Raw genomic sequence first — 24545 nt, 5'->3', positions numbered from 1 at the left:
AATCTTGCCGCTCCGTCCCGAGATCACATCGCGTGTTCCGCAGTCCGCTCCGTCGCGAGGTATGCTCGAACACTGAGTTTTTTTTCTTGCTCGCTAGAGCTCTGATGTCATTTTCCTGCCTGTAGTTCCGCGAGTTGCTCGACAAGCTCACGAGTCGAGCTGGGGGTTGTTAGAGCTCGAGCTCGAGCTCGATAAGCCATCGAGCTTGAGTTCAAGCTCGACTTGTCAAGCATGAGCTAGCTCGCGAGTGGCCTTGACTTTGTTGCACCATTTATTAACTATATATTAAGTTGTTTAGTGTTTAATGTTTATTTATATATTTTATTTTATTTCTCTATTTAAATTAATTTGAGACCAGAAATTATCATTAAAAAAAAAAAGAAGAATAATGTGCGATGAGATATTTATTAAGTTTATTTATTATTTCATTTATTTTCTCCCGAATTTATGTCATTCTCTTTCTTGGTACCTATAAGACTCAATATTTTAAGCGGGGAAGGCATCCTATCAGTGGGTTGGGTTCTGAATAGCGCCGCACCACCGAAAGCGACCGCAGAGTCTCTCTCCCACACTGCGCTCGCTCTCTCTGCGCAAGCATTATTCTTGCTCGTTAAGAAGAGAGGAAAACCAGAGAGAGAGAGAGAGAGGTGACTTGACGATATAGTGTGTCAATCTTCTTTTTGGGGTTCTGGAAGGGGAGAGGGAGGTGAGAGTGTAGAGACATTGGAGCCGTGGAATCGGATGGTGGGTGGGAGAGAGTGAAGGAGATTTGTTTCTGGACATTTCAGCTTTAGGTTGGTAGAAATTTGGGATTTTTTAAACGGCAGTTATGAAGTTTATGAAGCTGGGATCGAAGCCAGATTTGTTTCAATCTGAAGGGAACAATGTTAGGTGAGAGCGCTATTTGCTGTTCAGGATTCTTCTTCATCTTCTTCCCAAATTCCTTTTTTTTTTTGAAATTATTTTTGGTTTATTTGAGATGCGTGCGGCTTTGTCTGGAGTTGTCTGGAGCTTTCTGGCATTTGGCGGGTTTCAGTTTTTTTTGGGGGAAAAAATAACATATTTGGTTTTTCTCTTCTTTAATTTCATTCTTTTCTGTTTTCTTTTTTCTTATTTGTAAAAATGGCTTTTTGATAGCGAAAAACAATGTCTAAGTTCTTCCATTCTATGGATTGTTTAAGAACTGCAAATGGAAGCCCTCTTTTTGTTGTGTAAATATTTACAATTTATTCACACAGAAGAAGATTTTTCATGCTTAAAGCTGTTATTTTAGTTAAGCATCCATATATTTTTGTTTTTTTTACTCTTTTCACTGTAATTATTCTTTACCGAGTTGAGAAGCTGTGGATGAGTACCCAAACAGTTTCTACTGTCTCTTGGGTTTCTGTTTCACCATGTGATTTCTGTACATGCCATTCCATTTACTGTTCAATTACCAAAATGTGGACGAGTTCTGTTTATCTTTTATGTTTTCTTTGGTGTTCTTGCTTGTGTTCTTGTTCAACAAAGATGAGGAATCATGGGTTGATTGACCATTTCTATTTCTTCATATAAATTCAAAGAATATAGTCCTCTTATTTACTGTTGAGTCTGATCGACTCTCAACATTTCCTGCTTGGTGAAGCATCAGCATTGGGATGGAAATATTTTTAGAAGCCTCAAACAAGTTGATGGCGACGCTTCCTCAAGTATTTTTTACAATTCTTTGACATTCTATGCATTCGAAAACGATCTTTTTAAGCTACAAACTGTTCTTTACGATCAATTTATGCAAATCTCCTGATTTCTAATGTTGAAAGAAAGAGGGAGAAGGCGTGCATCAGGTCTTACATGCTCAAATAAGACAATGGGGCGCATGCTAGTATGCTGGATCCGCCCATAAGTTGCTTACTATCAGAAGTTAAGAAATTCATGGATTTCTGTAGGGGCTATTTGGTAGCAGGATTTAGGCCGGATTTGAGGCAGATTTCAGCGAAATCCAGCCAAACGGCCTAAAATCCAAAACCAAATCTCACAGCAAATTAAAGCCGCCCTAGATGGAAAATTCCACATTTTTGTGCTAAATCCCGGATTTCCGAAATCCTGCTTTTTGCCGTATTTACGAAATCCTATGGCTCTATTGGCGTGGGAAAGAAGAAACTCCTCTCAAAATTTTCATCCTCCTTAAATCATGCACGGAATAGTCAAACAGTCAGATAGGATTTAACAGGATTTATCATGAATGCTACCAAATAGTTTTCAGGATTTAACCCCCTCAGAATTTCGTAAATCCTCAATATTCGGATTTACGAAATCCTACTTAAATGAAATCTTGTGTGCTACCAAACAGCCCCGTAGTGCAAACTATCAATTCTTACCATCTCTTTGCTGTAAGATTATTTTTTAACATGAGGCTTACTTACAAATAGTGATGTGCTGTTGCAGGTTTGTGTCATCAGAACTGGCAACTGATGTCATTATTATTGTCGATGAAGTCAAGTTCTATTTGCACAAGGTTAGCTCCTTAGTTCTCATCCTGTAAGCTGAGTAACCCTTACTGATTCATATTTTAAAAGAATTTATACCAACTAAACTCCAGTTTGGCAAAACTACTTGTCTACGGAAGTATAAATATCTCTTAGTTTTTAATAGTTAAGCATGATTTTTCTTGTCCCAAAAGAATAAAATCCTCTTATATTTTATATATACTGCCAAATGCCAGAGTTGGCTGCTTCTGAGCTCTAGTTTATCTAAACCATGTGCATTTCTGTGACTACCTAAACGGAAAGGAATGGCTCTTAGTAGAGGTGGGATTGGATTCTATCGAAGCCATTTCAGTATTTTAACTCTACTGTTGAGCTTCTTATGAATGGTTAGAAGCTGGAAGATGGCCATTGTTGTGGGGGCAGGGAATCAAATTTCATCGTTGGCACTTCTCCATCCCACGGTGCTTTTTGATTTTTTCATCATAAGATATACGAATGATGTGACATTGGACAAACTTTGTGTGTTATAAACCATATTATAAGCCCTTTAATGTTCTGAAATTACCATAACAAGATTTTGAAGTTTGTAGCTGAGGAAGTTTAAGTGCCTATTCTCCATGTTGCAGATTCATCGATCTGTACAATTTAACATGTGGGATGATGAGATTGGGCACATTTGTGTGTTTGTAAAAATCCTTTTGTGCTTGTTGATTGTAATCTGCTCAGGCTTAGTTTCATCATTTGGGACAATTTTTTGCTACTATTTTTTCGTTGCTTTCAAGAAAATTTTGTACTAAAAAATTGTTGTAGAAAACAGTAAGAAAACTATCAGGGACAGCTTTTGGTTACTATTTTTTCATTGCTTTAAAGGAACTTTTGTACTGAAAAGCTAATTTAGAAAGCAGTAAGAAAATTATTTTAAATGAAACCTTAATTTATATGTGTGCTTTCTCTCATACTAAAAAATGGGATTATTTATTATATTTATGTTTACTACTTGGAAAACAGTTTTAGAATTTTCTGTTGACAAGCAATTATAAAAAATGCCAATATTAAACCATATGTTACATGACTAATGAACATGCTTAAAAAACTATGAAATTTATTGGGTTCCATCATTTATGTAATTATAAATATACTATTGCTTTGACTCAACAAATTTAGGGTCTCTTTTGGAATAGCTTCAACGTTTTATAAAGTTACTTGTAAAGTTGCTTTGGAGAAAACAGCTTCGCTATTTTTGTTGTAGAAAGGAGCTTTCTACTACAATTTTTTTTTAAAAAACAGTGAGAAATAATAGTCAAATGAAATTATGGCGGTTGTCTATCCACAAATGACCAAATAAGCCCATCAGAACCTTGAAATATTTTGCCTTTTTTCTTCTGATAAATTAATGGCTATCATTTTTTAAAACTGCATCTGGTTTTTCTGGAGCTTTACCATTTTACCTCTGTGGCTTGCTATTGCTTTGTGTGCTCGAACTGTTCTAACTTAACTGGTTTGATATTTTTAGAATTTCTCGTTGAACCTCTGCAATACTCATTTGACATATTTACTCTCATTTTGCATGTTCAACATTAACACTTCTTGAAACCTTAATTTTTTAAATTTTTTACTGCAGTTTCCTCTTCTTTCAAAGAGTTACCGGCTGCAGAGATTGATTCTTGAAGCTAACTGTGAAGACACAGACAAGATTACCATGAATGATTTTCCCGGTGGACCTCGAGCTTTCGAAATATGTGCTAAATTCTGTTATGGAATGACTGTTACTCTCAATGCCTACAACGTCGTCGCGGCCCGATGCGCCGCAGAATACTTGGAAATGACCGAGGATGTCGAAAAAGGAAACTTAATCTACAAAATTGAGGTTTTCTTAAACTCGAGTGTATTGCGCAGTTGGCGAGATTCAATCATTGTTTTGCAAACCACAACTTCCTTGATGCCTTGGTCAGAAGAACTGAAGATTGAGGGAAGATGCATTGATTCCATCGCTTCGAAATCCTCCGCGGATCCTTCTAGTGTTCACTGGTCATACACTTATAACAATAGACCGATAATTTCGGATAATAAGATAACTGAGATTCAGCAAAAGAATTTGGTTCCCAAGGACTGGTGGATTGAGGATATATGCGAGCTAGATGTTGACCTCTATAAGCGTACAATGGTGGCTATAAAATCAAGAGGAAGAATGTCTTCTGATTTGATAATAGAGGCTTTAAAAGCTTATGCAATGAGGTGGTTGCCAGACTCTTATGACACCTTAGTTGCTGATGACTACATTAGAAGAAATAAGTCTCTTGTTGAAACCATCATCTGGCTTTTGCCATCAGATAAGGCTTCTGTATGTTCTTGCAGGTTTTTGTTGAAATTGCTTAAAGTTGTTATTTTGGTTGATTCTGGATGTTTTTTGAAAGAGGAGTTGATGAATAGGATAAGTACACAATTGGATAAAGCAACCGTTAAGGACTTGTTAATACCATCAAGGTCATCAGGTGAAATCTCCTATGATGTTCCTTTAGTGCAAAGCCTAGTTAATCGGTTTATGATGCAAGAGAGAAGTGCTCGGGATTTGGATTATGATGACTGTGAAAATAGAGGAGGATTAGTTTTAGGCCATGCATCTTTACTTAGTGTAGGTAAATTGGTTGATGGCTACCTTGTTGAAATAGGAAGTGATCCGAAGCTTTCGATGTCGAGCTTCGTTGATCTTGTGCAATCACTTCCAGATGCAGCTCGGCCGACGCATGATGGATTATATGCTGCTATTGATATCTTCCTTAAGGTATGCTTTCTTACTGGAAAAAACGTTACTTCGGCTTCGTTTGGGACGGCTTTTTTAATGCTTCTTAAAGCAGCTTTTTAGTATAAAATTTTAATTTTTAAACTGCTTTAAGAAGCAATAAAAAAGCCGTCCTAAACGAAGCCTTCATCTATATTATTGTAATGTGCTTTCTATGATATTTAAACATTTCAATCTTATTTTGATGGCGTCAAAATGCTTACCAAAAATAAACAAATAAATGGAATCTTTGAATTGCACGACCTTTTAATATCATTGATGTTGGCATGAATAAAATTTCCCATTTACAAGCTAATCAACACCCAGTGCAATAACTTATATCAACATGATCCATAAAGTATTGGCTTATATTACTTTCAGGAGCACCCTGAGCTAACAAAAGCAGATAAGAAGAAGCTTTGTTCGTTGTTGGATTTGAAAAAACTCACCCCAGGTGCATCCATCCATGCTGCACAGAATGATCGGCTGCCACTACGGGTTGTGGTTCAAGTCCTCTTCTTTGAGCAGATGAGAGCAGCTTCCACTGCAGGAACTTTAAAAGCTGCAACTAATAGTATACTAAATGGGAGCACAAGATTGACAGGAGAGGTTGAAGAAGAATGGGAAGCGCCAGCCTCAGACAATTGTAAGTCCTTAGAAAAACAGTTAAGGTTCCTAAAAGTTGAGGAAGATGAGAGGCTTAGAAGGGAGACAAAGAATGAGAATGAGAAGGATAACAAGAGCAGATTATTACCATCCAGGTCAAGAAGAATATTGGATAAGTTTTGGGCAGGTAAGGTTCAAGTTGTGCAGAACAACAGGAGCTCTGAAACTTCAGGCAGTTCGCAGAGCCCTCCTACGTCTGCAAATCCCGTGGAGGCGTCCACGACAAAGTCTTCCGGTTCTTCGTCAAGGCACCGTAGGCACTCTGTATCTTAGAACAGTTTTTTATTTTTTATCTTTAATGATTATTTTAACTGATGGTAGATGGATATCAGAGACTTGGAATTCTAGGAAACGAGGGGAGAGTGTTTAGCTCTGGATTGGATTGGTGACTATCTTTTCTCTCCTTTGTTTTTTAGTTCTGTTTTTGGGGCCTTTTGATTGGAATGGGAACAAAATGTAAGCAGGCAGTCGTTAATTTGAATGTGTTTTAGTTCCTAGTAATTGGGAGTAGTTCTTCCTTGTAGGGGTTTGAGCAATCTAGCACCCAACAAACTTCAAGTGGACCATTGAATTCTAATGATTATTGGATTAGTTTCAGAAAAAAATAAGTGCTCAATTGAAAGGGCTGTAGTTTTCTGTAAAATTAATTAGAAATTTATTATGAAAAAAAATTATAGTTGCTAAATGTTTTTGGGATAATTAAGGTTGTTTTCTTCAAAAAAAAAAAAGTCTTATAGTTGTTATATTCTACTAGTTCAGATTGTGGGAAGCTCTTCATCATGCAAAATTTTGAAAAGCAAGGAAAGTTTAAATTAAGACATAAAATAAATTATAAAACAACGGTCTTATCTTCAAAAACTTAGCAGCAGAACTCTAGTCTGCATGCCTAAGCTGAGACTTGGCAACATAGTCTGTAGTAATTCAGATGGAATTGCCCTTCAGTTCTTTTGTTTTTTTTGGGATATTTAGACCAATTAAGATAGAATCATACAAACATTGCATATGAAAGATTCGAACTCAAGATATTTTAGTTGGTAGCTGAAGCTTCCAACCAACAGATCAAGATTAGCTGTGTGTTTTAGTTCTTCTATGATGGTGGTATTTTGAAGAAAGTATGCACAGTGATAATGGACTCTAACTCTATTTTATGATCTCTGTTTGGATGGCTGACCTCCTTGGGAGGTTTTGGGATATTAATGCATTGCTATGACTGACATTTCCTCCTCATGCAAACCTAACTCTATTATTTGGGAAGATAACAAGAGATTGTCTGCTACTTTAGCAACCATTAATGCCAATTTCTTCAATGTTATCCTTAGACCTTAGACCTAACATACATAATGAAGATGACAATATTGTTATGAAGGAAAAGCTTGCCTCTCAAATTTTTCAAGAAATTATTTTATGCGGAGTTTGGACGGAAAGAATCGTCCGAAGTGTTGCTTATTTACTGTAAATGCTCAACAAATACGCAACAAATTAGCAAATACTCAATAAATACTTACAATCGAGTATTTGATGTGAGTATTTACAAATACGTAGTAAATACACAATAAATCCGGACAGTTCTTCCGATTCCGTATAGAATAATTTCTCCAAACTCTGCCAAGAAAGCTGTGCTTGAATGCTTTCAGAAGATAGAAACTGTATTTAAATATGAGTATTTTGTTGAAATTTTATTTTTAGACATCTTTGTAAAAGTTTTTTAAGCAGCTGATGGGTTCTTCGCAATGATGCATCTATATTCTTAACGATTCTGATAGTATGCATTTAAGCCATGAAGCTTTTCAATCCTAGATGCATTTCTTGTCATGATTTCTCTTTTAACTGTAATAAGAAAGGGAATGCACTGTTATTTCTAAGCTATGCTGACCAACACATGTAACAGCCTTCTTTTACTTCAATGGAATCAGGCTTATGCCCTCATCCTTGTGATTTGCTGTTGCTCTATTTTGGCATGGCAGAGTAAATATTTTAGATAGTTTGCTTCCTATTGCAAAAATTTCATCTTTATGCTTTTTGGATTCTTCTTTTTTTTTTTTTTTTTTTTTCTGGTAGAGAAATGATAATGGGAGAGTTGACAGAAGAATTTTTATAAGTTAATTCCAGTCACAATTTCCAGTTTCTTAAAAAATTATTGAAAAAACGGCAAAACTTACCCCAAGACCAGAACAAAAATATTCACGGAAACATCTGATCCCTCGTTGTGCAAAAAGGTCGTCTGAAAGCTCCCAAAACTGGAATTAACTGAGGTAGATCACTGAAGCGCATGTTTCTACCTCTCCAAGAAAACCTTGCGATTGACAAAAGCTCGATATAGCGCCCTCGATCCAAACCTGGTTATTGAAAAAGAAGCTAGAAAACTTGAGATTACTTGTAGCATGGCAGACCAAGAAACGCCGCGCCAGACTGAAGCTTCTTTCTCCATTCAAACCCCCAATGCCCGACAGTCGCCACAGAAACCCCACCAGATTCATATCTTCATGAGCCTAAGAAACTTTTAGATCGGCGGGAAGATTTCCCATCTGAATTGCGCGAGCGAGAAGTGATTCATTGAGATTGCCTGAAATGGGAAGAGAAGACAGAGATCGGTGTAAGAGTGGAAAGCAGATGATGAAAGAGAAAGGCAGCGTCGAGGCCTGCAACCGGGAGATGCCGGTGGGAACACGTGCGATACCGCATCGGCCGGAATCTTTTCCTTTTAATATTCCATTATTATTTTGATTTTTATTATTTATAGTTTTTATTTTTTATAATAATTCAAATAGATTCAATTGTTTAATTGATGATTTAATGTGTTATTGTGTTAATTTTTTATTATATAAAGATTGAACTTTGTATAATATATGTATGTGATAAAAATATCAAATAATTAGCTAATCATATGTATTAAAATATTTTTATATGAATAATAATAAAGTCTATAATCTTAGTGTATAAAATATATAATTTAAAATGAAAGATCTCCATGGTTCTAAAGAAAAGCACAATCTTCTATAATCTTAGTGCATCAAATATTTCTTCTTATTAGTTTTTATATAAAAATCATAATTTTTCTTATTAGTAAATTTAACAGGAGTACCTCTTATATATAGTTGGTCAAATATGTCCGTCATTGTGAGTTTCGAGTCTTGCCAAGTCGTATAAGATTCATTCAAGATTCGAACAATGCTTGAACCCCGTCTAAACTAATATGTTTAATGTTTGGATCATATTCAAGCCATGTTCAAGTCATGTTCTAAATTCATTTGAAAATTCTTCAAATTGGCTTTGAACAAGTTATAATAACATACTATAAGCACAATCACCATAATTATTACATAGCATACAATAGAGTAAAATCACAATAATTATAATGCAATAGGCTATAACTTTGATACATGATAGTATAATTTAATAACTTTAATGCAATTACAACAATATAACACAACCTAGGGGTGTCAATATTTGACATGACCTCAAAATTCGATCAGAACCTGACTAAAAAATTTCGGGTTATGATCAACTCGTTTGAGAAATGGGTCATGTTTGTAAAGAAGCACATGCACATAGATCCTTGCGGTATACAAGACAGGGAAAGAGTGGAGAGAAACTGGAAAAGAATGTAAAACTGTATCTTAAGCATAGACAAAACATGGTGTATATATAGAGGCTGGTTGAGTACACTTGTACTAGCTGTCATCAAGAAAGCTTAAAAGATTACAATGACTATTTAATAATAGTAATTTGTTTCTGCTCTAATACCACCCGACAAATTGAAGGATCTTCTTTGACTGTCAGTTTGAGTCTAAGTTGATGAAATCTTGATGTAGATAGGGGTTTGGTAAAGCTGTCTACAGTTTGATCTATGGTGCTGATCGGTAAGAGCCGAATGTTATTGTTGTGTATGTGATCTCGAATATTTCTATGGCCGATCTTAATGTGCTTTGTTCTTGCGTAGAAAATCGGATTATTAACCAAAGTTATAACATATGTATTGTCATAGTATGGATTTGTATGTTTGGATGGAGGAACTCTAAAGTCTGTTAAGATTCAGCGAAGCCAAATAATATCAGCTGTAATTACAGGTAGAGCTCTGTACTCGGATTCTATAGACGATCTGGATATAGTGTGTTGCTTCTTTACTGTCCATGATATGAGTGTATCACCTAGGTAAGAACAATATCCAGATGTAGACTTACGTGAAACCAGATCGCCAGCCCAGCCAGCATCAGAAAATGATCGAAGATCCAGCTTGCTCTTGGTAATTGGTGTGCCAAAAAATTGAGTGCCTTTGATATATATGAGTAGTCTTTTTAAGAGAAACACGTGCTGGAGAGAAAGATTGTGTATATGTTGCGAAAAGAAATTTACAATGTAAGCAATGTCCGGCCTGGTGAGAGTGAGATATTGAAGTGAACCAATTAATTTTCGGTATAGACCGGGATCAAATAGAATAGGATCAGTAGGAAAAATAGAGGGAAGTTTGGTACAATTAGGATTGGTTAGCAGATTACATTGGGTAAGATGAGCCAACTGAAGTATAAAATGAGCATATTGTAGTTGAGAGAGAAAATATTGATCTGGAAGAGTATGAATTTGAATGCCAAGGAATGAGTGAACCTTTCCAAGATGTTTCATTGTAAATTTGGAATCAAGTTGGTTTAGAAGATCGGTGAAGCAGAAGAGTTGTTACCAATTACAAGAATGTCGTCGACATACATAAGAAGATATATTTTGATGGAAGAATGATTAAGAATTAGAATAGATGGAGCTTGTTTAAGATCATATATGGCTTTGCACAAAAGACATACATGATTTGGGTGTAAAGAATCCTCAAAACCTTTGGGTTGATTCATATAAACAGTCTCGGTTAAATGATCATGCAAAAAAGCATTAGTGATGTCAAGTTGTTGAACATGCCATTCGTTATGGAGAGCAATGGTTAAGAAGATGCGTATGGTTGGGAGTTTAGCGACCAGATTGAAAGTTTTGGTATAATCGATGTCGTATTCCTGATGATTTCATAAGCCAACAATACGTGCTTTATGTTTAGCTATGGAACCATCTGCATGCTATTTGAGACGATATGTCCATTTACATCCTAAGATAGATAAGTTAGGTGGAGGAAGGACAAGCGTCCAAGTTCCATTCTTTTGTAAAGAAAAAAAATTCGATTGCCATGGCTTGACGCAACTCAAAGTGTTTGAATGCTTAAGTATAGGATGTCGGTTCAATAGATTTTGGATAATAGTCTTGTTTATAAAAGTGATTGAGACAGTTTGTTGGTTTTAAAAAACCTGTTTCTTTTCTTGTGACCATGGGATGGCATCGAGAAGCAAAAGGCATAAAAGAATTAGTAGAATTGAGAGAAGGGCTGATAGGAGGTGAGTCGGTGTTGGAAGGAGGCTGAGGAATTTGCGGTATAGGGGAATCTGGCCGAGCCAAACTATGAACATTTGGTTCTTGATGTTGTGTGACGTAAACATGAATAAGAAGAGATCAATTTGTAGGAGTTGGATTTGTGATGGTTTGTGGAATAATGTTCTTTAATGGAAAAGAATGCTCAATGAATGTGAGATTCCAAGATAGATAAATGCGATTTGTATGCGGATCTAAGCAGTAAAATCCTTTGTAAGACTCAGAGTAGCCCAAAAAAATTCTGGATAGAGATTTGGGTTGAAGTTTATGCCGATGTTGCGAGGGAATAAGCAGGAAACATTCGCAGCTGAATATACGAAGATGAGAGTATGATGGCTTTACATTATAAAACAATTGAAAATGAGAGATCTGATTTGCAGTGGGAAAGGGCATACAATTAATGAGATAAATTGCTGTTAAGACAACATCTAGCTAATATATGTATGGAACTGAAGCAGTGTGAAGAAGAGTGCAAATGGTTTTCATAATATGCCTATGTTTACGCTTGGCGAGGCCATTCTGCTCAAGTGTGTAAGGACATGAGATTTGGTGATGAATGCCATTATTTTTAAGATAGTTGGTGAGGGTACTATTAAGAAATTATGTGCCTCCATCAGTCCTTAAAAGTTTTAATAACATAGTTTGTTTGTTTTTCTATGTAAGTTCTGAAATTAATAAAAATGTTGGCAGCTTCAGATTTAGCAGTCATAGGAAAAACGAAAAAGCCATGTAAACCTAAAAAGTCATCAACAAAGATAATATAGTACTTGTAACCTTGAGTGGACACAAACGGGGATAGTCCCCAAACATCAGAATGAATTAAAGAAAGGGGTAAAACTTGTTTGTTTACAGATTTCTCAAACATTAGTTTGTGCTCTTTCGAGGCATTACAATAACTACAAGAATCGTTAAATTTTGCTATGTGAAGGTGCGGATTGCTGCTAACAATGGTATCAAGAACTCTCTTATTAGGATGGCCTAACCGATAGTGCCAGGTGAATGTGTCTGATTTGGATGCCTTTGGTGCGGCTGAAACAGGTTTATGCACAAGATAGAGACCTTCAACGCACGGTCCATGAAGAAGAAGTTGATTTGTTGTCAGATCCTTGAAGGTGTATCCATTTGGATTAAAAAAAAAATCAATGTTATTATCTTTAGTAAGTTTAGATATAGAAAGAAGATTGTATTTAATATCCGGTATGTGTAAAAGGTTTGATAAGTGAAGCTTACGACTTGGTGTCGGTAGAAGTCCCACCAGTGTTAGCTATGGGAACAGAACTACCGTCTTCGATGGTTACTGCGTCGGTTCCGTGATAAGGATTTGAGATCGATAGACTGTCAAGTGAATTAGTGATGTGGGAGGATGCCTCGGATTCAAGATACCATTCATGAGTCGGTTGATCCGACGAAGTGAGGAGAGCTTTGTTAGCAAAGTTGTTCGATTGTGGAGTTTAATTAGCATTGAGTCTATGCCAACAATTAAAAGCCGAATGGCCCATCTTGTTACAAATTTGACAAATTGTGATGTAAGTGGATGATGACCTAGTGATAGTAGAAGATGGCAAGGTTGCCTGGCCATGGTTGCCTCTGCTACGTCCTCTTGAAAAATAAAGTGCAAGAGATGGGTCATGGGCATTGCTGCGAACCGTTTCCATGGCAAGATTAACTTCTTCACTTAAAAGAAGGGAATAAAGATTGTCTAAACTGATGGGTTGCATAGTGGTGCGGATGGAAGTTTTGAACACTTGATATAAAGTTGGTAAACCTTTCAAGATATACAAGATGATGCCTTCGGTATCAACCTGAGCGCCGGCTGCTGCAATTTGATCAACTAGGGATTTTATTTGGGTGAGATAGGTAGTCATATTGGAGTTTTTCATGGAGATATTATGAAGCTCATTTTTTAGCTGAATGACCTTCGATATATTTGTCTATTGAAAGCGAACTTCAAATGCATCCCATATAGCCGACAAAGATTCAAGATTAAGAATATAGGGGAGGACGGACAGGGAAATAGTGGAGCATATGTCCGCCAAAAGATTTTGATATGTGCGCAGCCAGTTAAGGTAGATCGGGTTATGTATTTTTTATCCGTCCGATTGCTGGATGCAATTTGGTGGAGGAGCAGAGGGGGTTTCAAGAAATGCCATGAAGCCATTGGCTAAAGGAACCTTGGAGATTTGAGATCTCCACAAGGAGTAATTGTCGGATGAAAGTTGATTTGGAACAATATTTTGATGTTTGAGACAACAAATTTGAGGGAAGAAGATATACAGTCGGTTGTGAATCTGAGTTGATCGGAAGATTCAGCTACCTGTGAGATCTCCGATGTCGCCATGAGCGGAGGAGGCTAGAATGCCTGCTCTGATACCATAAAGAAGCACAGGCACATAGATCCTTGCGGCATACAAGACAAGGAAAGAGTGGAGAGAAACTGGAAAAGAATGTAAACCTGTATCTTAAGCATAGACAATACATGGTGTATATATAGAGGCTGGTTGAGTACACTTGTACCAACCGTCATCAAGAAAGCTTAAAAGATTACAACGGCTATTTAATAATATTAATTTGTTTATGCTCTAATAGTTTGAGTTCACAATTCTGACTAGACCTATAAACCCGAAACTAACCTAGCTTTGACCAGGGTACGTGAATTGACCACGTTAAGTCGCGTCACCATTGCGTCATGTCCGCGCGTCAGTTGTGTTGTGTTAGGCCTTAGGCTGTCACCCGCTATGCAACATCTCTTGCAAGTCGTAAGAGCCGAGAATCTCGTTTGTTCCGACTTCCGTTGTTCGCCATGCCATCTGAGTTACTCTGAACCGGCAGGCCGCTTCGGTCCGGCATTATCTCACCCGCGCTAGCCTCGCCTGCCGCCTGCTACCATGCCGCTTGAATGCATGAGCCGGTGAGCCCGTGCTAGCTGGCCTCGCCTTTTCGCATCCGGGTATGCGGGTCGGGTCAGGTCAACTTGTAACCCGCGTAAATCATGTTTGGTTTGATAATCCTAACTCATTTGCAAAATCAGATCATATTTATGTTAAACCATTTAGACTCGGATTAACTCAGATCCAACCCGAACTTCTGACCTCCGACCCATTTTGACATCCTTCACAACCTATTTAAATACTTATAAAAATAAATTCTTCATATTCATCGTAGTACTTGAATATATATTTATATCACTCGTATCTATATTTTTGGTAACTCACAGATAACTGCTGCCGAGAAATTGTTCAGACCAGAACGGGAGAGAAAAATGGCGGCGAGATTACAGGTTTCGCCGGCTCTTTACTACTGCTCTTCTTTCCTTCCCGTCTTATCCCGCCAGGCCCGACCGCATAAGTGGATCATCCGCCGCTTCTTTTCGAACCTATCCCTGTCTCGTCGGCGAACAGCCTTGGCCCTCTCCGGTCAGGCCCGGCGCGGGTTCTCCTTCCAAGAAGACAACTTCGCTTCCCGTAAGCCAAATCAACCCTAGGTCACTCTCTCCATATTTTCCCGCCCGCGTTCCAGAATGATCTTTCAACTTTTATTTCCAGGCGATAATTTGGAGTTGGATAAGATGCTCACCCACCAAGTTTTTTTTTTTTTTTTTTCCCGCTGGTGATATATAATTTAAAATGAAAGAAAATCACAATCTTCATGATTATACAACACTAGAAAGAATAACTAGGGTGCATCAAATATTTCCTCTTATAAATTTTTATATAAAAATTCATAATTTTTCTTATTAGTAAATTTGACTGTGTACCTCTTATACATAGTTGGTCAAATATGTCTGTCATTGTGAGTTTCGAGTCATGTCAAATTGTATAGGATTCAATCAAGATTCGAACAATCCTCGAACCCCATCTGAACTCATACATGTAATGTTTGAACCATATTTGAGGCATGTTCAAGTCATGCTCTAAATTCATTTGAAAATGCTTCAAATTAGCTTTCAAAAAGTTATAATAACATGCTATAACATACGAAAGCATAACCATAATAATTATAACATAGCATACAATAGATTATAATTATAATAATTATAATGCAACAGGCTATAACTTTGATATGTGATAGTATAATTTAATAACTTTAATACAATATAATGCAATTACAACAGTTATAATATAACCTAGGGGTGTTAATTTTTGACACGACTCGAAAATCCGATCAGAACATAACCTAAAAATTTCGGGTTATGGTCAATCGTTTGAGAAACGGGTCGGATTCGAGTTTAGAATTTTTGACCCGTTTATATCGGGTCGGACTGGGTTGACTTGAAAACCCGAAACTAACTTAGTTTGACCCGACTACGTGAACTGATTGTGTTAAGTCGCGTTACCATCGCGTCATGTACGCACGTCAATTAGTCGTTCGCGTGTCAGTCAGTCGTCAACGCGTCAATTGTCGTCATGTCAGGTCGCCTGTCGTGCAGCATCTCTCGCGAGTAGGGAGAGCCAAGAGCCTCGCCTGTTCCGACTTCCTCTATTCCCCATGCTGCCTGAGCCACTCCGAATAGGCTGGCTGCTCCGGTCCAGCACTGTCTCACCCAAGCTAGCCCCTCTTGCCACCTGCTGCTATGCGCCTTATTGCCTGAGCCAATGAGCCTGCGCTAGCTGGCCATGCCTGTTCGCATCCAAGTATGCAGGTCAGGTCAGATCAACCCGCAACATGCATAGGCCGGATTCGGATTGAGAATCCTGACTCGTTTGCAAAATCGAGATTCAGTTGACCCATTTAGATCTGAATCAACTCGAATTCAAATCGAACTCGGCCCTCTGACCCATTTTAACACCCCGTCACAACTTATCTGAATACTCTTAAAAATAATATCTTCATATTCATGATAGTACTTGAGATATATATATTTATATAACTAGTGTATATATTTTGGTAACTCAAAGATAAGCGCTGCCGAGAAATTGTTCAGATCAGAACGGGAGAGAAAAATGGCGGCGAGAGTACAGGGTTCGCCGGCTCTTTACTACTGCTCTTCTTTCCTTCCCGTCTTATCCCGCCAGGCCCGACCACATAATTGGATCATCCGCCACTTCTTTTCGAACCTATCCCTGTCTCGTCGGCGAACAGCCCTTGCCCTCTCCGGTCATGCCCGGCGCGGCTTCTCCTTCCAAGAAGACAACTTCGCTTCCCGTAAGCCAAATCAACCCTAGGTCACTCTCTCCATATTTTCCCGCCCGCGTTCCAGACTGATCTTTCAACTTTTATTTCCAGGCGATACTTTGGAGTTGGATAAGATGCTTACCCCAACAAGTTTTTTTTTTGTTTGCCAGCTGCTGATTTGTATTTCGAGGCCCCGCTCAAGATTGTGCAATATCCGGATGCCAGATTGAGGGTTAAGAACAAGCGCATCAATACCTTTGACGAGAATTTGAAGAAGTTTGCGGACGAGATGTTTGATGTAATGTACAAGTGAGTGTTTTCTTGCAGGCATGGCCTACCTGCATCAATCAATTTAAAATGATTGTCCGTTTTAATAGCCTGAAATGTAGAATTTTTGAGACAGAACTGATGGCATAGGGTTGTCGGCACCCCAAGTTGGAATGAATATTCAGCTCATGGTTTTTAATCCTGCTGGTGAACGTGGTGAAGGAGAAGAAATTGTCCTTGTGAACCCTGTAGTGCACAAGGCCTCTAAAAAGACTCTTCTATACAATGAAGGTTGCTTATCGTTTCCTGGAATCTATGCCGATGTAGTGGTAATTGTCATTTTGTTCGATTTGTTTACACCTGCTACAGTTTGTCAGGAAGTCACCAAGTCATTTCGTTAATAATTTCAAATAACATATTCTTTAGGATTGGTTAGCCTTTCCATGCTAATATTGTTCATGTTTTCAAACAGAGACCAGCTTCTGTCAAGATTGATGCCAGAGATGTAACTGGTGCAAGGTTTCGGGTTAATCTTGCTGGCCTTCCTGCACGAGTTTTCCAGCATGAATTTGATCATTTGCAGGTAAATCCTTCTGTCTGTATTTATATATATAAGAAGACAATAACCAATCATTTTCATTTAAATTTTTCTCCTTTTTTTACGTTCCTCGCATCACATAATCTTCTTTCTCATCACACCACATGAAACTTATTGATTGATAGACTTTCATCAATTTTGATGATAACTTAACCATCATCAAGCATGTGAAAGAAATAAGAATGGTCCTTTTACATGCAAATCCACTTAAAAGAGTTTTGTTTTATCTATAAATCTCACCAATAAAAGCCATCAAATATATACTAAATGTCATAAAAAGCATTACTTTTTGTTCCAAACCATTTAGGTAGACGTTGAAACACAATTATCTTCTCATATAAATGGAGTCATCTATTGAGGAATTTTGATGGATCTGATTAATGACTAAGTAATTTTTAATGTGTATTACAATAATTATGTCACGAATTTTAATGATGTTAAAAGTAATAGAAAGTTTTGGTCTTGTATTAAAAACTCATAACATTGAAAGCTAGATGACATGAGAATGATGATTCTACTTTTAAAATGAGAAAAAGTCTATCATACTGACATACTTACACACATAGATGCACAGACAAGCACACAAGTTTATTTTTAAGGTTGATTCCTCAAGGATTGATTGGTTCCCTTTTGTTCGGAATGTATACCTTCTTACGGTCTTACCTACAAATTCAACTTGCACAACTATCATAATTTTTTTTTTTTTGAAGGTTTGGCATATAAATTACATGATATCAACATCCAATTGAACATGCCTAGTTGAAAGAAACCTATTGAGCACAGTGTGTCTATTGTGACTGTTCAATCTTTATCTCGTGTGACCATTGTATTATCATTATAATATCTACATGATTTCCTATTCTTTAAGCAATGAAAATCTTCTACATCTACGCATTATGGAACTCATGTCCCGTAAATCTATCTTTATGCGAGTACATTCTTGGCTGGATATATGGCTTTGATTCTTAAAGGCTTGTTAATTTGCAGGGAACCCTCTTTTTTGACCGGATGACTGAAGATGTGCTTGATAGCATTCGGTTAGACTTAAAGGTTCGTGTTGTAGGATGGTTAATAAGCTATACATCGCCATTGCCTGTCATATGTGATTTGTATTCGGTCCTAAGTTTTTATTTTCTTTATTATTAATATGAATTTAACTAATGATTTTGATAGCTTAGTATCAGCCAATGTTTAAAATTGCGTATTCGGGTATTGAGGCGGTTTTCATTCGTGAGGCGAGGCGTAAGCCTCAAGGCGTTTTGAGGTGTAAGCCTCAAAATCAAAAGATTGTGTAAACATAAAATGATAAATTTTTTATATACTAATGAGTGGATAATATAAAACATAAAAAAGTATAAGATATGAAGTGAAATCAAAATATCCCAATAATAAGACAACATGAAATATAGTGCAACTCAAAATTCTATCTTTCCCAAATCCCAATATTCTTTTAATTAACATATAATTCAAATTTCCAAAAATAAATAGCAATGATATATCACATAAGAACTCATAAGTCATCAGCACTGTCATCACTAAGGGGTTCTTCATTTGAATCATCATTATGATGAACTGCTCTCTCCCCTTCCTCCTCTCCTATAGAGTCCAATGTCGGGCATTTACTTCAAGATTTATGTAAGTTTTAATATATATAGCGTGAGGCGTAAGTCTCATACCAGTGAGGCGAGGCGGGCCTCAACCAAGTTGAGGCGCAAGCCTCATAAAAAAATTCAAGGCGTAAGCATCGAGACGTTTTTTACTGGAATTGCACAAAGGCGGGCCTCAAGGCGAGCCTCATATTGCGCAATTTTAAATCATGGTATCAACATATAACTGAGAATAAATATTTCCCCAGATCAATCTATGCCAGCTGAAAAATAAGATTTAATAAATATGAGACATTGCCAAATCTCCTGCTTTAAGATGTAAACTTGAAATAGAATGCTGCATACCTGCAATCAGATTTGTGATAGGAAATACTTGAGTTTGCAAGCAAACCTAGCAGTGATTGCTGGAAAACAGCAGGAAAACTGCTGATTACAGCAGAAAACAGCCACGGTACAACAATCTTCACGAGAAATATAGAGAAAAATGAGAAAAAAATAAATGATTCCACTAGCCAATGCCGAAAAATAGCAAATAATACAAGTTTCTTCGATTCTAGAGGAAAAAACAACTCTCCAAATCTCTAGTTAAGTCTAAAGCCCAAAGGAACAAACCCTAGATCTCAAATTTGATTTCAAACTCAAGATGAAATCCTAATTCTAGCATTAGCAACTAATTAAAGGAAAATGAGTAATACAAATCCCTAAAAAGCCCTTGATTCAAATATTTCTCTCCAAACAATCTTTAATCAAGGTGTGAGCTCTGTAGGAGTAGCCGGCCCTCTCTCTCTCCCTTCCTTGGGCTGGCAGCTGTAATAGACACTAGGGACCAGTTCAATAGGTGCAGCAGGCCCCTCTTGGATCGGCCTAACAGTTTGATCAACATTTTACTCGACAACTTATGGAAGTCCTCTAGCAATGAACTTGAGCAGATTAGATGTTTTATATTTTATTTATTACAAGTCCACAGAGTTGTATCTCAGTATGGTTGAACTCCGAGGGTTAAACATCTCATTAACTTATGAACAAATATGAATATTATCTGATAGACGATGATAATGTAATTCCAAATAGTCATGAAAGAAGATGAGGAGAATGAGGTGATGATGAATGATTCTTCAACTAATAAGGGTGACATATAATTGATCATAATTCTGTAAATGACACCCTTGTGAGCAATCAACTAGTATTTCACCATTTTATTTCTACAAGTTTGTTGATTTAGCTTGTCATCAAAGTCCTATATGGGGTCCTGATTTGGTACCCATGTTTTACTCAGACAGGTTTCGCCTACCCACGCCCACCCATGGAAACTTTCGGGATGCCGTACCCACCAATACTCACCCACTTTCCATGCTTTTTGAACGCAGTATGCCACGAACTGATAGCCTTGAGGCTTGTTTCCATTTCCTCTTGTTGCAAACTTTCAAGTTGCATGTCAGAATTTATTGTAGTCATAGCATGGTTAAGTATTGTACACTACGTAGTGATGATTGCAGTAATATAATATATACGGTGATTAGCAATGTAAATTAATTTATCCCCCGATGTTGAGTACCCATCCATACCCACCCACAAGGTCATGGGCGTACCTATACCCACCCATACCCATTGGGTATGGGTGGGTACATGGGTGGGTGTGGGTACGGGTACCCAATGCAGAGCTCTGCTTGTCATCTGTTTCTATGATTTGTTATTTAGTTCAATTATGGGTTCACGGCCTGGCAATTGCATCTTCGTTTTGAAGTAGGAATGCTATGTGATAGGAAGTACTTGTATATCTCAAGTATTTTCTATCAGTCTTCGAAAAACAGCGAGCTTTCTCTACTAAAATCCACACAAAACCACAAAAGCAATAGATAATTTGTATTATTTGATAAAAGGGAAATGGAAAATAACAAGATACAATTGATCCTCTGAGGATCAATCTCTCCCAAATCTCTAAACGCCGCTAGAGCCCAAAGAAAACCTAAATCTAAGTAATCTCAAATTTCAACCAAATTCAAGATGCCCTAACCCTAGGAAAACAAACTATTTAATGCATAAAAATCAAAAGAAAATCCCTAAAAAATCCCTACATTCATATTTCCCTCTTAATTCCCCCAAAAAACTTTCCTATTCGTCTCACGCAGCATCCTCATGAGGCGGAACAGCTCCGCTGTTTCACCCATAAGCCGGTCCCACCTGGACCGGTTGGACCGTTCAAGTGGACCGGTCTAACACTATGTTGATCAGTGCCTTCCCCCACCTTTAGCTTACAGGCGTATTGTTTATTTGAAATTCCTTATTTTTCTTAAACTAATTAACCTTGACAAGCACTTTTGTGTAGCATGCAGATACATGTTGATGTGAAACATGAGAGGATTGGATCCTAAATGTCTTGAAGAGCAAATCAATGGGTCTAAACAGCAACTTTGACTCTTAGAAAATTATGAACAGCAATCTCCAATGCTTGAATAAACCTTGGGCAGCTGTTATAAGGCTACTGGAGGCTTTTAAACAGCAATTTCAGACCTCCCGGGGTGCAGGACAGCACTTGATGGCTGCAGGAATCTGTGGACAGCACACAGGATGCAGTAGGAATTGCTGGACAGCAATTTGCTGTGGGTAAAACAGCAATATTGGGGCATCAGGCTACTTGGATTCAAGAGGAATTGCTGGAAATTTCTGGCTGCAGCTTTACAGGGAGGAAGACCCAACGTCAGGCAGCATTTTGGGAGAGAATTGTAGAAGGAAATTAATATATCAGCCTTGGGAATTTTCGGCCAGCAGATAAATACGGAGATGGTTCAATTCCAACGTGAGGGAGGCTGAAATTGTGGGCAGAATTATGGGCCAGGTTTTGGAAATACTTCCAACGTGAGTGAAGCTGAGATTGTGGACAGAAGTTGTGGTGGATCTTGGATATCTTGGCCACGGGAAGGAATTTGAATTGTTTCCAAGAGAGGATGTGGCTTTAGGAAACAAATCTATGGGGTATTATTGAGGGGGCCGGTGGAGGCATAGGCTAGAGATGAATTAATAGGTAGGGATTTAATTCCTGCTACAAAACTCCTTAGATTAGGGAATCAATTAGGAATTTAATCAAAAATCTGAATTTTAATTTCAGTTTTAATTAAATTAGGAGGGAATTGATTTGAATTTTAAAATTCAAATCAAAGAAATTAATGCCATGAATGGGGGAGTAAAGGAGGGAACTAATTTGAAATTTGAATTCAAATTAATTAGAGATAGGGAGCTTTAAATGAGAATTAATGGAGAGCCCATTAATGGTGGCCGGCGGCATGAAGAGGAGGGAGGGGATGGTGGTAAGTGTTTTATGAGTTTCCAAAACAAGCTTGGCCAATTAGGATGGAAAATAATGAGTCCTCTCCAAATTGAATTTAGATTGGATTCAAAATTTGAAAACTTTCCTTTTTAGACTTTTGCAAATATGGAAAGTTTGAACCTCAAATTTGAATTTCAAATTTTGAATTCAAAATTGCTAGATTCTCCCTTTATTGCAAAACCCAAGTTAAGGAGTCATTATGACAATTTGAATGTCATAATGACTTGGATCATGAGTGTGGCCGGCGGTCCAAAGGAGGGAGGAGGTGCCGCCGATCGGGTGGGGAAGAGAGAAATTAAAAGACACATTTTCCCCTTGGGCTTACATAAGACAGAGGGTAAAAAAGGGAAATTGCGAAACTAAATTAAAATACACTTAATAAATGAAAATAAAACAAAGTGATCTCGGTCGTCGATCTTCAGCTCCTCCTCAGATTGGCATGGACGGTTGGATGTCCGCATCACATGTAGATATTAATTCATACTTCACATTGTGCTACAGACTTTTTTGCTTAATCTTGAAGAATCAGTGAACAATATCTTTACAAATTGAACCTCTTTCATTTTTTTACGAACTTGATCATATTATGGCAGGCTTTAGAGAAGAAGTATGAAGATCTGACTGGGCAGCCTAGCCCAGAAAAGATAGACAATTACAAACAAAGACAGGAATTTGCTGATTTTGCCAGAATTTGAAATACATGTAGGCTTGCCCGTAAGTTACTTATTGGAAAAGTGCTTCCCCTTTCTCAGTTTTCTTATCTATATATCTGCTCTTCTGAAGTAATGCGGTCAAAGCTCTTTTATATTTAAATGTACTTAACTTAGCTAAAGTTTATCCATTAAGTGTTGTTTGAATCTATTTTGGTGAGTTGTATACAGTAGCTTTTCTATTACACATGTGGCGTCTCTATTCAAAACATGGAGTAGATTATCTCCTATTTGTATATTTGTAAGCTTAGTATATCATGAGACATGTATTGGATGATTAATGATTGGAATTTGTCCTCCACACAACAAAACAGCAAGAACTAGATAAAACACAACAAAAATCTGCGAGAAAGATGTTTATTTCAACACAACAATCCAAAATACAAGTTGATCTACTATTTGTAGATTGACTCTCTACAAATCCTAAGTGCCGCTAGGAACAACTTCAAAAAAAAAAACTACATAAAACACACATACATGATAAAATAAAACAACCCTATTAATCCCCATATAAACCTTCCTACTTCCATCCTTATTTTGTATTCAATTCAGCCTAAATCCCTTAAAAAATGTCCATTACATCTTTCTCAAAGAACTCCCCCCAAAGCCTTCTCTCTTATAGGTGATAAAAGGTGGTCTTGGGCTCCACAGGAGAGATGAAAGGTTCTTCATCTGCTAAAAGATTTTTGGCCCCACCTCAATACCCCCCTTTCAAAAAATCGCATTTTCCTCAAGGTGGAAAGATGAAAATTGCTTATGGATGATACTGTAGGGCTCCCATGTCGGCTCATACTCTAGTAAAGCTTCCACTTGATCAGCACCTCCCTAATCCCCTTATCTCCTTGGCTCACCCCTTTCACCTCCAGTGATTCTAATATCACATCCATATGCTCTGACAGTGTAGTTGGAAGTGTGGGCGAGGGTTTGTAGGCTCCAATGACTCGTCTCAATTGTGATACATGAAATACGGGATGGATGATAGAGGTCGGTGGCAATTGTAGGTGATATGCTACTGCACCAATGCGCTCCATTACCTCGTGTGGCCCAAAGTAGCCGGGAGAGAGCTTCTCATTCTTTCGTCGAGCCAAAGTCCATTGTCTATAAGGTTGGATATTCAAATAAATCATATCTCCAACCTCAAACTGCATGTCTCTCTTATGTTCATTCGCATGCTTCTTCATGATTTGTTATGCTCTCCATAGATGTTCCTTCAATCCTGCCAAAATCTGGTCTCTTCCTCCCAAGTACTGCTCCACTGATGACACTAATATGTTGGCATGCCCATAATGTATCAGATGAGCATGTTGTATGCACACTTGTAATGTTTGAGGATGCTGCACGGGTCAAGAAATGAACCTAAGTTTGAACCAATCCTCCAATATGAATGAATAGGAGTCCACATGGTTCGAATCATCAAACAAATATATGATTGTGGCGTCGACCATAATATTTGTTTTATACATTCATATTAAGTCTTCAAGGCCTCCCAATGAAATTCAAAATTTTAAAAATATCAAAATCTATTTTTAAAATTAAAATAAATCACCAAAATGCTTAAAGAAAAATGGCTTCAAATCCTTGAGCAATAAATCAATAGGATTTAATCGATAGGGCGT

General features: G+C 37.5%; 2 protein-coding genes and 1 long non-coding RNA gene across 7 annotated transcripts; 2 read left to right on the top strand and 1 right to left on the bottom strand.

Moving 5' to 3' along the window:
* Positions 1-481: 481 nt before the first annotated feature.
* LOC110113450 (BTB/POZ domain-containing protein NPY1) lies at positions 482-6221 on the top strand. Of its 4 annotated transcripts, none has more exons than XM_020846048.2 (5): positions 483-891; positions 1631-1688; positions 2425-2494; positions 4087-5247; positions 5626-6221. In XM_020846048.2, the coding sequence occupies exons 4-5, from the start codon at positions 4165-4167 to the stop codon at positions 6181-6183; spliced, it is 1641 nt and encodes a 546-aa protein (XP_020701707.1). In that variant the 5' UTR covers positions 483-891; positions 1631-1688; positions 2425-2494; positions 4087-4164; the 3' UTR covers positions 6184-6221. The 4 variants fall into 4 exon arrangements, with proteins under 4 accessions (XP_028547992.1, XP_020701707.1, XP_028547994.1 ...); XM_028692161.1 differs by having other exon boundaries at positions 1625-1688; XM_028692159.1 differs by lacking the exon at positions 1631-1688 and having other exon boundaries at positions 482-891; positions 2409-2494.
* Positions 6222-7987: 1766 nt separating this feature from the next.
* On the bottom strand, positions 7988-8569 carry LOC114578730. The gene is made up of 2 exons (XR_003699699.1): positions 8285-8569; positions 7988-8203 (listed from the first exon to the last, which is right to left on the bottom strand). It is a non-coding gene; the product is annotated as an uncharacterized LOC114578730 (long non-coding RNA).
* A 5949-nt stretch (positions 8570-14518) lies between these two features.
* Positions 14519-23219, top strand: LOC110113422 (peptide deformylase 1B, chloroplastic). Of its 2 annotated transcripts, none has more exons than XM_020846011.2 (6): positions 14519-14771; positions 16593-16731; positions 16826-17018; positions 17162-17272; positions 18275-18337; positions 22813-23219. In XM_020846011.2, exons 1-6 carry the CDS (start codon positions 14570-14572, stop codon positions 22912-22914), a joined length of 810 nt encoding a protein of 269 aa, XP_020701670.1. In that variant the 5' UTR covers positions 14519-14569; the 3' UTR covers positions 22915-23219. The 2 variants fall into 2 exon arrangements, with proteins under 2 accessions (XP_020701670.1, XP_020701669.1); XM_020846010.2 differs by lacking the exon at positions 14519-14771 and adding an exon at positions 16188-16452.
* Positions 23220-24545: the final 1326 nt, after the last annotated feature.

Source organism: Dendrobium catenatum, unplaced genomic scaffold (assembly GCF_001605985.2).
Source record: "Dendrobium catenatum unplaced genomic scaffold, ASM160598v2 fragScaff_scaffold_156, whole genome shotgun sequence".
Taxonomy (NCBI): Eukaryota; Viridiplantae; Streptophyta; class Magnoliopsida; order Asparagales; family Orchidaceae; genus Dendrobium; species Dendrobium catenatum.
The sequence above is the reverse complement of the archived record's forward strand: the minus strand, read 5'-3'. Positions and strand labels throughout refer to the sequence as shown.